Source organism: Gorilla gorilla, chromosome 5 (assembly GCF_029281585.2).
Source record: "Gorilla gorilla gorilla isolate KB3781 chromosome 5, NHGRI_mGorGor1-v2.1_pri, whole genome shotgun sequence".
NCBI lineage: Eukaryota > Metazoa > Chordata > Mammalia > Primates > Hominidae > Gorilla > Gorilla gorilla.
Window position 1 is genome coordinate 71,712,471 of NC_073229.2, and position 12,449 is coordinate 71,724,919.

Genomic DNA, 12,449 nt, shown 5'->3' on the forward strand with positions numbered 1-12,449 from the left:
ACTTGCCAAGTACCTTGAGTGTACATAAACGTGCAAATAAGCAGTAACTCAGGTAAATGATCTTAGGGTTCTTCATGTGGTATTTTGTGCTGTCAGAGGGTTAGACCGTAATTATGAAATGCATGTTATTATATGGACCAAAGGGTTCTGTGAAGACTCAATGGAGGAATAGACGATGTTTAGCTAATTTTGGATCATTGGTAAGATTTAAAAAGGCATTTCTGTAAAAACCAGTGGGATCAAAAATATAAAAATGTATTTAGGGTATAATGACTAGACCATTTTTGCTGGGATGAGAAATATGTGAATGCGGAGACTAAAGGGAGCCATCTAAAAGCCTTTCTACATATCTGGGTGCTTTCCACATGACCAGAGACAAATGTTAGTCTACATTTACTTACATATTTATTTTTCTTTTATATACATTATGGTTAAATATTGTGGTTCAATACATTATTTTGAAATCTTTATATTTTTAAGGGAGGAAATAAAAAGATTATGTATGAAAGTAATTATGTAGCCATTCACAAAAATATGCATTCTGCTTTTGAAGATATTATATACATATATTAAACACATGTATAAATAGAAAAGGGCAGAAGATATATTCAGATATCATTGACCATTCAAGTCTTGTGCTCTTTCACAAGTGGGAGGCTCTGGAGTAGTATTTTTCCATGTGTTGGAGAGACATCAATAGGTTCCTTCATGAGCCTTTTCTAGCAGTTGCCCTTAGTCAGGAAAGTGAGTACAAGAAGAATGTAGTACTTTATGGAGTCCTGCAGAATGTTGTGTCTGGGATCAAGCTATTTTTCTGCCCTCTTGATTCAGTTTTCCTGACTGTAAAAACCACCGCCGATTTGTTCAAGAGAATCATTGGATTTTTTTGTGTGTTTATGTTCCTTTTTGAAGACCAGACTCATACAAAACTCAGTTACCTTTAAATTGCTTACTTTAAAAAAATGGTAATCAAATTTGGTGTGGATGGAGGTGTTGATTTGTGTGCTTTTATGAGCAGGCCGCAGCTGAAGAAATGGATGTATGGATTTACTCAGTTTACTTTCTGTGAAGATACTGTTGATTTTACATTCATCAAAAAAAGTGAATTTACCACATTAATTTGTGAATGACCAAAAGCTATTAAAAGATGTGTGGTGGAAATTAATGTACTGTATCATCTGTAAGATACCCCTCTTTTTGAAAAAAAAAAAAAACCAAAAAACAAAAAACTGGAACACCGAGAATGCTGAAGTTAATATAATGGGCAAGTCTTGAATTATGTGTGTATCAGTATCACCTTTGGCCTAACTTTTGAAAATAGGATTGTTAAACTCACATATTACCACATAGTATTTTTCTGGATTGTATAGTTTGGTTAACATTTAACAGATGCAGTTGCGTTAGATATCAGCAGTGGAAAATGATTTCTTCTTTAGAATAAAATTTTTTAACTGTATCATTGATTTTCTTGATTTAATTTAGAACATGTACATCTAACATTTTGCAGAGATTTTTATGAACATATGGGGCTGCATTTTGTAAGATTTAAATTAATGATTGTTGGTCATCAGTGAGACCGATGAGTTATGTGGTATAAGTTTATGCATCCTTTTTATACTGTTTGGTAAACAAGGTACTGTGATCCTACTCCATCTCCCCTAGAAAACTGGAAAAAAGATGTATTTTCTTTCTCACCATAGATCGGCGGGTGCTGCAGCCTCACTGTGTTCTGTGTACGTGACAATAGACTAACTCGGATACCTGCAGAGGTGTCACAGGCAACAGAACTTCATGTCCTGGATGTGGCAGGGAACAGGTAAGCCTGTTGTAGTTTGCTTTGCTTGAGGGAAACAAATATACATACATCCCAATCTTGGCAGTGCATCTTCAAATTTTTGTCTTTGCTTTATCTTACAGAATATAATCCTGATTTTTCAAATGACGTAGGCCTCAGGGAGTTCCTTCATAGCGGGGCTAGAGTGCTTGAGCCCAATGGAGCAGAGAAGGTCAGGGAAAACCTGAGCATGGGTTAAAGTGTCAGTGGACACTTTCGTAGAAATGCTTCCCAGAATGACAGTACAGTGATGCCAGGGAAAGAGCACTGACCTGAGAATGGGGAGACTTGGGTTGTGACTTAGCTCTTCTAAGTAGCTTTTGTAAGTCATCATGGGCTTTAGAGTTTCCTCACCTGCAAAGTGAGTGCAGGACTCAGTTTTAACCAGGGGACCTTGATATACTCTGCTGGTGACTCTGAACCCCCTGAAAATACAAACAGAATTGTGTGTTTAGGGAAGTGTTTACAGCTAATGTCAGAATCTCCAAATGATTCATAATACAAAAAAAGTTCAGAGCCGCCAGACTAGTATCCCCAAGGTCACAGCATCACCATTTCTCAAGTTCTGGAGCAGAGGTCATGTTGGACTGAGTGCCATTTTCTAGAATATGCCTGTTCATCATCTTTGTGGAACACATTTGTTTCCATCATTCTGAGCTAATTTCAGCACCCTAAATGTCATATGCGCCTTCTCTGTGAACAGAAACAGGCTATTCTTTCTTTTGGGGACCCTCTTCTCTGTCTCCTTGGCTCTCTTCTTCATCACTCAAGCTTTATTTTCTCCAGGGAGCCTCCTTTCTGAATCTGCATTTGGGGAATTTCCGCTGCCATGGCAGTCACAGTACCATATGAGAATTGCCTGTTTTCATATGGGTAACCCTACTAAGCCTGAAGTTACCTAAAGTTAGATATTCTTCTGATTTATGTGTCATTGTGTCACTTGTCCCATCAGAGTGCCTGGCACATAACGGATGCCTGGTAAATATTTTCAGTGGAACAAAAATGTTAATAGTTTTACAGGATGAATAGCAGGCCACTGCAGAATGGCTTATATCACAGGCTTCCTTGCCAAAAGGAATTAAAAATTGCTTTTGAGTGTGATGTGGTTAGAGAGGAGAAAAAGGTTCAACTGCTTGGGGGAAGATGATCAATGATCTTAAATGGTAAAGGCCGGCAGTCTAAAGAGTGTTTGGGAGGCTGTCTCCTGAGTGCTGATTAGCTGGTCATTTTGGTCAGGCACAGGTCACCATTTTTTATTCTTGCTAATGGATTATAGACAGCAGGGCTAAATAAACAGCAGTTCTCAGCTGGAATCTAGAGGTGAGTTATAGCCTCAGGGAATGCTCACCTTTTTAGAGTTAATGCTTTCAGGACATCTTGATAGATTCTTAAGACCACTAACTGGTTGCCGGAAACCCAGGATTAAATTGAGTTGAACCTCGGATTTCTGCTGAACTAAGCACAACTAAGGCATGAGCCTTTACAGCTTGAGAAGGGTACTTCTTTCCTGATCTTTATCCTCTAGCAATAGCAACTCAATGAGTCAACATTTGCTGGTTCTTGCCACACTACTGAGCATGAATTTGCCTCAATTCTTGAGCCGAAAGATGGCTGTGATGCTGAAAAACTGTTTTTACATGAATGAAGGCCCATTTCTCCAGTTCTCAGAAAAAGAGAAAGTTAAATTTTTATTATGCTTGGGCTGGAATGGAGAAAACCCAATTAAAAAGTCGGGTTACATAGCTGTCATTTGAGTCAGTTAAGTGTGTCATTTAGTCCATGCATACATATATAGATTCATAACCAAATTTTAAGCCTATTAAAATATTTAATCACTACTTATTAAAAGTATCAGTATAGAAACTAATCTTTTAAAAAGGGCTACCTTGTCAGCCTTTTAGCTTGCAGAAACGTCATACCATGGGAAATCATACTAAATCATTAAATACAATAGAAGCTTCTGCCTCTTGTTTCAAGTATATAAAAATAACACATGGCAGCAGGAAACCTACACTGTGAGTTTCTAGAAACTTTCTTTTGCAGCTTGGTAGGATAAATTATAGCAAGGATGACTATAACCTGTCACTTGGAAACTAAGTATTAAACCTTCTGTGACAGTAAAGAAAATGTCTTATATCATCAGTTACTCAGGCACAGAACACGAAATTCCTTAATACTTAGACTCTCTCCCATGGGAATATCCACCAAGTGTGCAAAACTGGGCATTTGAGGATCTTCCTTACTTGCAGTGTTAGTAGTACTGAATATTAGAATCAATGGTTGTCAATTGGGAAATAGGAAATAGCTTATACTTTTGAATTTTGTACTTTGTATGTATGTATTACCCAATCCAAATAATTAAAAATATTAAAAGACAAACAACAGCATACTGTTGTGGAATACTAAGCAGTCAAAGAATGAGATATTTCTCTGTGCAGTGACACAGAAAGAGACCCAAGATACTAGGTGAAAAGGGAAAGTGTTGAACAGTATATAGAGCTCTCATTTTGGTGGGGTTTTTTCCTTAAAAAAGAAAAAAAATCACTTATTTGTGCATTATACCCAAATACTAATAGTAGTTTCCCTAGATGAGACTTGAGGGTACAGGGAGTTTTCACTTTAGATATTTTAGTATTGTTTAATTTTTTGCCAGTTATGTTCCCAATTTATATATATTTTTAAATATTTTTGAAAACTTTGCTTAAAACTAAAAATTCTAGTAGAAAGTAGCAGAAAGATGAAACTACATTGTAAGGCGTATTCAGTCCCTGGTGAAGTTAATATTAATCAGTAGGCCATGCTTAGATATTAAATTTGAGAAAGCAGTTGCTATAGTAGTTCACAGACATGGAAGGTCACTTGGGGCTGGGTTGGTCATGGACATAACTGGAGACAAGAGGCTTACAGTTTGGTTATTCATTTGCTTTAGTTCTTGTACCATTGGTGTGAATAGTAACCACAAGTTTTTTATTTCTGGGGGCATGTGGTCCTAAATAGAACACAGAGATGCCTGTGGGCTGTGGTTTCTTGTGCGTTGATTCTTTTTATTCTGTAGTGTACAGAAGGTACCAGAATAAACCAAAAATGTATTATTAGCTCCTTTGGAAAGCAGGAATGTATTTCTCATCATTTTCTGACTTGTAGCTGGGATGGTTTACCCAAGAGAGACAGAAAAGCATGTGTGTGTCTTTTTTTCCCCAGGCTGTAGTGAGTTAGAGGATCAGCCAGCCTGCAGAATCTCTGTGGGCAGACTGTTCAGGGAACAGGGCCTTTTTTTCTCTTGGACACCACTGGCAACACTTCTGTCCGCAAGACAGTGGGCAGCTCATGTGTGGTGTGGACTCAGTCAGCAGCAGCCACATTCAAGTTGGCACTTTGATTCTTTGAAGCAAAACTGGTGTTTCAGGCAACTCATTAATTTGAGTTGAAATATGTTGATAAGATTTGTTGTTGTAGACTCTAATAATTTATTTAGCTTTTGTCATATGGCTTGTCATCCTTAGAAGCTGTGATTTATTAATATTATTGATGCTCTTTTTAGCCTCTTATTTATACTTTTGCTTTAACATTCAGGTGGCTTCTAGTCTGAGAAGTTACAGTGACCACGTTTGCGTATCTGTGTTTTGTGCCAGTTTTCAAGTCTTGATTTTTTTCTTTCTGTTCTCATAAGACAGGTAGAGATGTTGACTGTAAGTGTCTTGCCCAAGACTTGAAACTTTAAACATTCTAGTGGATGTTAGCTTGCTTCCTCTTTTAAAAGATGTAGGAGAAAAATTTAAAAGAAATTACATTTTTGTTCAATAAAATGAAAAAGTTTGATGTACTTGAAGCTTTAACAGTGTATAATGCCTATTTAAGAAAATCCTTGTCACAGTACCTGGCAAATACATGTTTTTAACTTCCTTGCATTTGAGTTTACATGTATGCAACATTCTTTGGATAGAAAGAGAAAGAATTTTTGTATAAGCACAAGGTATTTCAGTTCTGTCCCTTAAAGAACAAATATCCCAGAGTAAAAAGAAATGGAATTGTGAATCTGCTGTTCCCTGAGGTTCCCTCAGGTGTCCTTCTCTAGCTATGAGCACATGGTGGCACTGGGTGGATTCTAGGATTTAAAAATATGTATTTCTCACCTAATATTGCTCTCATTAGTGAAATCTTACAATGTACAATTCATAGTCTTTTCAAGGGTACTTTAACATAAGCAGTTCTCGTGGATGCACTGGCTTAAGAACCTCACTCCCACTTAAGTTACAGTTTCACAGTTCTTCCTCAGTACTGCACCCAATACATGTGCATGAGATGGACTCAGGCTTTACTGGACTAATTGTTAAGGAAAAGAAAATATTTTCTCATCTTTGAAACTAACACAGAAATCTTTTGCAAAATGTATTGTTACTGTGAAAAGTTTGTTAATAATGCATTTGTTGTTAATACTGTCCATGCACTCTTTGATTTTTTTTTTACTTCTTTTATTAAAGTAATTTAACCAGTTTATGCCTACCATTTACTCTGATGAGTTTTGTGTTGTTGGAATACAGCTTCTTTTCGTATCTTTAGAGAGTTCTAGTTTATTTCCTGTAAGTTCTGTCAATTGAAATGCTGTGTGTGTCTGATAATTCACTATTACTTTTGGTAAGATGTATAAGTAGATTTCCTGCTAATGTTAACTGGAGATAGGTGTACATATGATTTCTGGCAGTGGTCTTTACTAAATAGATTCTACTGATTGCAGCCAATCTGTGAAATCTTTGTGCAAACATAAATATAAAACTAATATTTAGGTGTCACATTATAACATTTAAAGCACTTTCATTTATACTACCTCATTTGAAACTGAAATAATCTGATATAGATATTAATTGTCACCTAGGACTCTGAGAAGTAAGAGCTTCTAGAAACTGAGAGATAAAGGTTTAGAAGGGAATAACTGAAATAATCTCCCTAGAGAAAGCAAATGGAGTCCATCCAAAAAGGTGTTTAATCTTTATTTTGGCTGCAACTTAAATGCTTTGACACCCCAGGCACCTCCTTCCTCTTGGCCTGATTCATCAGGTGCTCCCGGAAACAGGTAATCCTGCAGCTTCACACCAGCCCTGTCAGTGAGGCTGTGGCCATCAGAGGTAAAGAACTCCTCCTTCTGGGTCCTTCCAAAGTCACCTTGACTTTCTCTCTTTACATTGAAACCTAGTACAATACCGTAAAAATGTGTCCTGTAATGTTCTCTCTCTCTTTTTTTTTTTTTTTTTTTTTTCTTTGCTCTGTAATCTGGAGATTCTAATGGGAGAAGTGAGAGCAGAAAAGGGAAGCACAGGAACCTACTGAGGAATCCACTTGCAAAGAGTATGTCGCGTCTTAAAAACATAACACCGTTTTTACATTTTGAAACCAATCTCAGGAAGCTCCTTTTAATTTTTCCTCATTTTGTTGATAGGGATTGCTTTGATTACAAAATTTGAGGTTGTGATGTCTCTTTTTTTAAAAAAAAAAAAAAAATAGGTTGCTGCATCTACCTTTATCCCTGACTGCCTTGAAGTTGAAGGCTCTGTGGCTATCTGACAACCAGTCCCAGCCCCTGCTTACATTCCAGACAGACACAGACTACACCACAGGAGAGAAGATTTTAACCTGTGTCTTACTTCCTCAGCTGCCTTCTGAACCTACTTGTCAAGGTGAATTTAATTTAAGGACAGTATTCACAGGGCCACGAGATTGAGTAGGACCTAACGTCTGTCCATAAGGCCTCTTACTCCCTCATGTGATTGTGTTATATCCAGTCTGCACCTAGAGCCGGCTCAGGTGAGGCCACTGTTGGACTCTTCCGGGAAGGCTACCCTACATCCTTGCAGAAGAAGGGCCACTTATATCTATTTATCATGTTTGAAATTCCATAAGCAGTTTTTTGGTTTTGAATTATAGCTAAGGCTGAAAATACAATACTTCTAGAAGTGGTAACAGAGTCTCTTAAAATCCAAACTGATAGTTCAGAGGATTAGTATTAACACCACTGGCATACTGTTTTTAAGCCATTGAATTATTTTGAGTCATTGTATCTTTGTTTTGTAAATTGTGTGGTTAAACAAAAAATTCACATTAACATCAAAATGCTATTATAAACCCTTTGCTGAGAGCTGGGTTTGGTGGAGGAGAACCGGAGTGCCCTGGGGGAATGGGAGCCCAAGTGGGAGGACTTTTAAGACCCTAGAGAAAAACGTGGTAGAGAGTGTGTTACTGAGGAAAGTACTAGTGTCCAACATGTGCGGCCACATCACTGTCAGAACAGTTTTGAAGTTGTATAAAATAAGCATTTTAAAAGGGACTCTAAATTATGACATTCTGTGATGAAATAGTAACATATTAATTTAGCAGATATTTTATATGATCTCAAATAGAATTATACATCATTAAAAAAGAAGGGGCAACCTTGTTCCAGGCCTTTTTCTTTTTGTTTTTGAATTTTGTGTGTGTTTGTGTTTTAAAGCCAAACTTGCAACAGAACACCCCCCTTATTTCTGATGTTCTACCCCTGGTCCTCCGTATAGATTCTACCTTGTCAGCCGCCAAGTTCATAGCATTTACTGGTCACATGAAACGCAATTCCCTGCTGATGTGGTCTTTGTCACTGCAGAGAATCTGCCTCGCTGTGGTGCGCTGGAGAACTTGGTAAATGATGTCTCTGATGAAGCCTGGAACGAGCGTGCTGTCAACAGAGTCAGTGCAATCCGATTTGTGGAGGATGAGAAAGATGAAGAAGACAATGAGACGGTATGGAAATGCAGATTCTTTGCCTCTGTGGAAGTTCAAAATTAAAAGATTGAGAATGGCACCTAGTAAGGATATTCTTTATTTTCAGTTAGTATGTTCTCTGCTTTGCCTTCAGCGTTTAGGAATTTTTTTAGAAGACAAAGCTAGGTAATTGTAGGTACTCGCTTACAAAAGGTAAATGAGGCAAATGGAACTCATGGGTTTTTTTTTTCTTCTTCTTTTTTGAGACAGAGTCTCCCTGTATCACCCAGGCTGGAGTGCAGTGGAGTGATCTCAGCTCACTGCAACCTCAACCTTATGGATTCAAGCCATCCCCCGACCTCAGCCTCTCAAGTAGCTGGGACTGCAGGCACCTGCCACCATGCCCGGCTAATTTTTGTATTTTTTGTAGAGATGACGTTTCACCATGTTGTCCAGGCTGGTCTACAGTTCCTGGACTCAAGTGACCTACCTGCCTCAGCCTCCCAAAGTGCTGGGACTACAGGCGTGAGCCACTGTGCCCGGCCTGTTATTGTTGTGTTGTCCTGCTTTTATGGTGCTTCTTTTTCTTTATTTGTGATAGTTTCCCCTCCCACTCCCACTGTTTTCTTAACATGGAGAAACTTTTTTTTAAATTGTTCCCAGTGAATGCTGTCTCTTCCCGTGTTGACTCCATTCACTTGCCATGATTTGACTTAGTGCCAGACCTCTGTGCCTTCTTCGTGTAACCAGCTCACCTTAGCCTTCTTGTAGAGGGCTTATGATCTTAGTTGGATTAGTTAACAAGTTTTTGTTCAGAAATTGGAAAATACTAGTCACCCTTACTTTCATCTGTACTTGAAAATTTCGTCTCTCAGACATCCATCATCTCTAGGTGTTGGTGACAAGGCTTGACATCTTTCTAGCAGTTGACTTTGGCTTCTTAAATTCCTTGAACTAATTGAGAGTTTTCTTAAGCAGCGCTTAGAGGGAGTACTTGCAGCCCCCAAAACAAAGGCAGTTTTTAAATTATTGCCTATAGTCTTTGTTATTCCAGCTGTCACCAAATGGGATTTTAGGCATTTACAATCGTAAAGGGCAAAACGCAAATTAGGGATGACAAAATCACTCACTGTCGATGACTCTTTAATGCTTACCTCAAGACTTCTTAGAGTGTGATTATCACCAGTGACTTCATTGCCTCTTCCAGTATTTTGTTAACCTAGTTTGGTTCCCCCTAAAGCTCTTGGATAGGCCATTTAAAAGATGTACATGCTGTTTTATGAGCTAAAGATCATGTAACATATTAAATAATATTTTAAAAATTACTCATACCCTGTTACTTAACTTCCAGTCTTAATTAGAAGAGTGTGAACTTTCATCAGTAGGTCATAGAAATAGTACACACAGCAGCAAAATAAGAAAAGGTATACTTCCCTCTTGATTTCCTTTTTCTCCCATGCCTCCCATGCCTCATTCTGGGTTGAAAGAAGCCAGAATCGCTTTGGGTAATAGTAGAACATTATAGTGACTTTAATTTAGGATTTTTTATTTACTCTTCTATCTTTTTCTTTCCCCACACCCTATAATTATATCCTAAATTTTAAAATAAATGTTCTTGCTGTTTATGGAGGCTTTTTATTTTATAGTAATTTCATATTTTTATAAGTATTCTTTTATTCTGAAAGTAATCCTTCTATAGTAACTAGGTAAGTTACATGGAACACTTTCCCTTTTCCTTAACTACCAGTAGGCAGTTGATAAATGCACATACCTCCAAAGAAAGCTTTTCCACCCATTTTAACTAAGAATTTCTAAGAAGGTAACATTTGTATTGGAATGCTAATGCCTTGAAGCTGCATGTTTTGAAAAAAGTAGTGGAATAAAACCAAAACACTCATTCCACTGTTTGTTTTTAGAGAACACTTCTAAGGCGAGCCACTCCACACCCAGGGGAGTTAAAGCACATGAAAAAGACAGTGGAGAATTTACGGAATGACATGAATGCTGCTAAAGGACTGGACTCAAACAAAAACGAGGTCAATCATGCCATTGACCGAGTGACCACTTCTGTGTAGAGTTTCACCTCCAAGTTTTACCTCCTGTGTCTTCCTCTGCTGTCGAGACGTTCCTGTCTGCTTCCCGGGAGCCTCATGTGCTCCTTGTCCTAACCAGCCCCCGCGCGCCATCTTCCCGTGGAGTGTGGGGAAGCTGCTGTCTCCCAGGAAGTGCCTTACTCATCCCGCAACCAGTCAGCGCACCAGTGGTCTCCCGGTGTGATTTTTTTTTTTTTTTTAATTTCAGTTGTTTGTAATAAGTAGAATACACTACTGTAAACATACGACCTTTGTTTTTGTCTTATGTTGGGGTAAAGGAAAGCAGGAAGGGGAATTTTTATCCTCCTCCCTTCCGTAAAGTGCTGGGATATTTTGAATCCCCCAAGTTCCCTTGGACCTACTGATGAGAGATAGTTTTATGTATGGGGAAAAATGGATACTTTTTAAACCTTTTTGGCAGCTCAGATGGTGTAAATTTTAAAATTTTGTATAGGTATTTCATAACAAAAATATGTATTTCTTTTTTGTTATTTTATCTTGAAAACGGTACATATTTTAGTATTTGTGCAGAAAAACAAGTCCTAAAGTATTTGTTTTTATTTGTACCATCCACTTGTGCCTTACTGTATCCTGTGTCATGTCCAATCAGTTGTAAACAATGGCATCTTTGAACAGTGTGATGAGAATAGGAATGTGGTGTTTTAAAGCAGTGTTGCATTTTAATCAGTAATCTACCTGGTGGATTTGTTTTTAACCAAAAAGATGAATTATCAATGATTTGTAATTATATCGGTTGATTTTTTTTGAAAAGATGAACCAAAGGATTTGACTGCTAATATTTTATTCCTTACACTTTTTTTCTGAATAAGTCTCTCATAATGAGTGCAGTGTCAGACTGTGCCTACTCTGATGGTATGTGCCATTTGTAAAATAAAATAGAGCAGAAAAGCACAAAAAGAGAAAACTGGTTCAGACATTCAGTGGGCAAATAAATTATGGACTGCAAAATAATGATTTTTATTCAAGAAAGCTTTAAAAGTTTTATATCCAGATATACAACCACAATAAAGCAAAATAACCTACTATCAAAATAGAAATGTTGCTGTCTTTATAAGTGCAATTTAATTTGTAAATAGAGTTTGAATCAAAGTATCACAAAATACTGCTTCAAGATTTAATTTTAAATCTGCTAATTTAAGGGATATTGGGAAAAGTTTTGGTGTGTTTCTGTTGATTTCTTTTTTGTATGCTGTGATAAAAGAGAAATGAAAAGTGCCAGTCACTGTGTGGTGTCTAGGAAAATCATATATATTTTTTTCTCCAAGAAATAAATTCATCCTGGACATTGGCCATACAGCTTTTTAAAATTATTACTTTGTATGTTCAAGTGATAGCAAGTAGCCAAATTCTTTGACAGTGTGCTCTGGTCTGTTAAATATCTAAATTACCCGTCAGTTGTGCGTGACCTCCTGTGGGACTTGCATTCACATGGGGCAGAGCCCAGAATTGCCTTTGACTCTGGCTAGTAGTTTTGAGTTGTGGCTATCTGGCCAGTTGGACTCCTTATAAACCCGTCTTCAACCAACCAAATACAATACTTCCTTTTACTTCTATACATTTACTTATTGGGTTCACTTAGCTTTTTAGTCTGTGTGTATGTAAATATGTGTGTATTTTAAAAACTATTTATGGAGCTGAAAGTACATAACACATAAGTGAGTTTCGGCTGGTCAGTTTTATACCTTGTTCCCTAATCCGTGCATACCCATTTTCTTTTCTCTGTTTTAAGATTTTTGACATCCTCTATTTTGTTTTAAGCTTATAAAGATGATGCC

At 37.4% G+C, this 12,449-nt stretch overlaps 1 protein-coding gene across 2 annotated transcripts in view; it reads left to right on the plus strand.

Moving 5' to 3' along the window:
- The window catches only part of LRRC1 (leucine rich repeat containing 1), a 128,685-nt gene extending 116,980 nt beyond the window's left edge, over positions 1–11,705 (plus strand). Inside the window, exons 11-14 of one of the 2 annotated variants that reach the window (XM_004044222.5) lie at positions 1,701–1,816; positions 7,334–7,506; positions 8,463–8,599; positions 10,477–11,705. In XM_004044222.5, the coding sequence (XP_004044270.1) occupies positions 1,701–1,816; positions 7,334–7,506; positions 8,463–8,599; positions 10,477–10,635 (585 nt within the window). In that variant the 3' untranslated portion in view covers positions 10,636–11,705. Of the gene's footprint in view, positions 1–1,700; positions 1,817–7,108; positions 7,178–7,333; positions 7,507–8,462; positions 8,600–10,476 lie in introns of those variants that run through there. The other variant, XR_008680915.2, reaches the window with a different exon arrangement.
- The last annotated feature ends 744 nt before the right edge of the window (positions 11,706–12,449 follow it).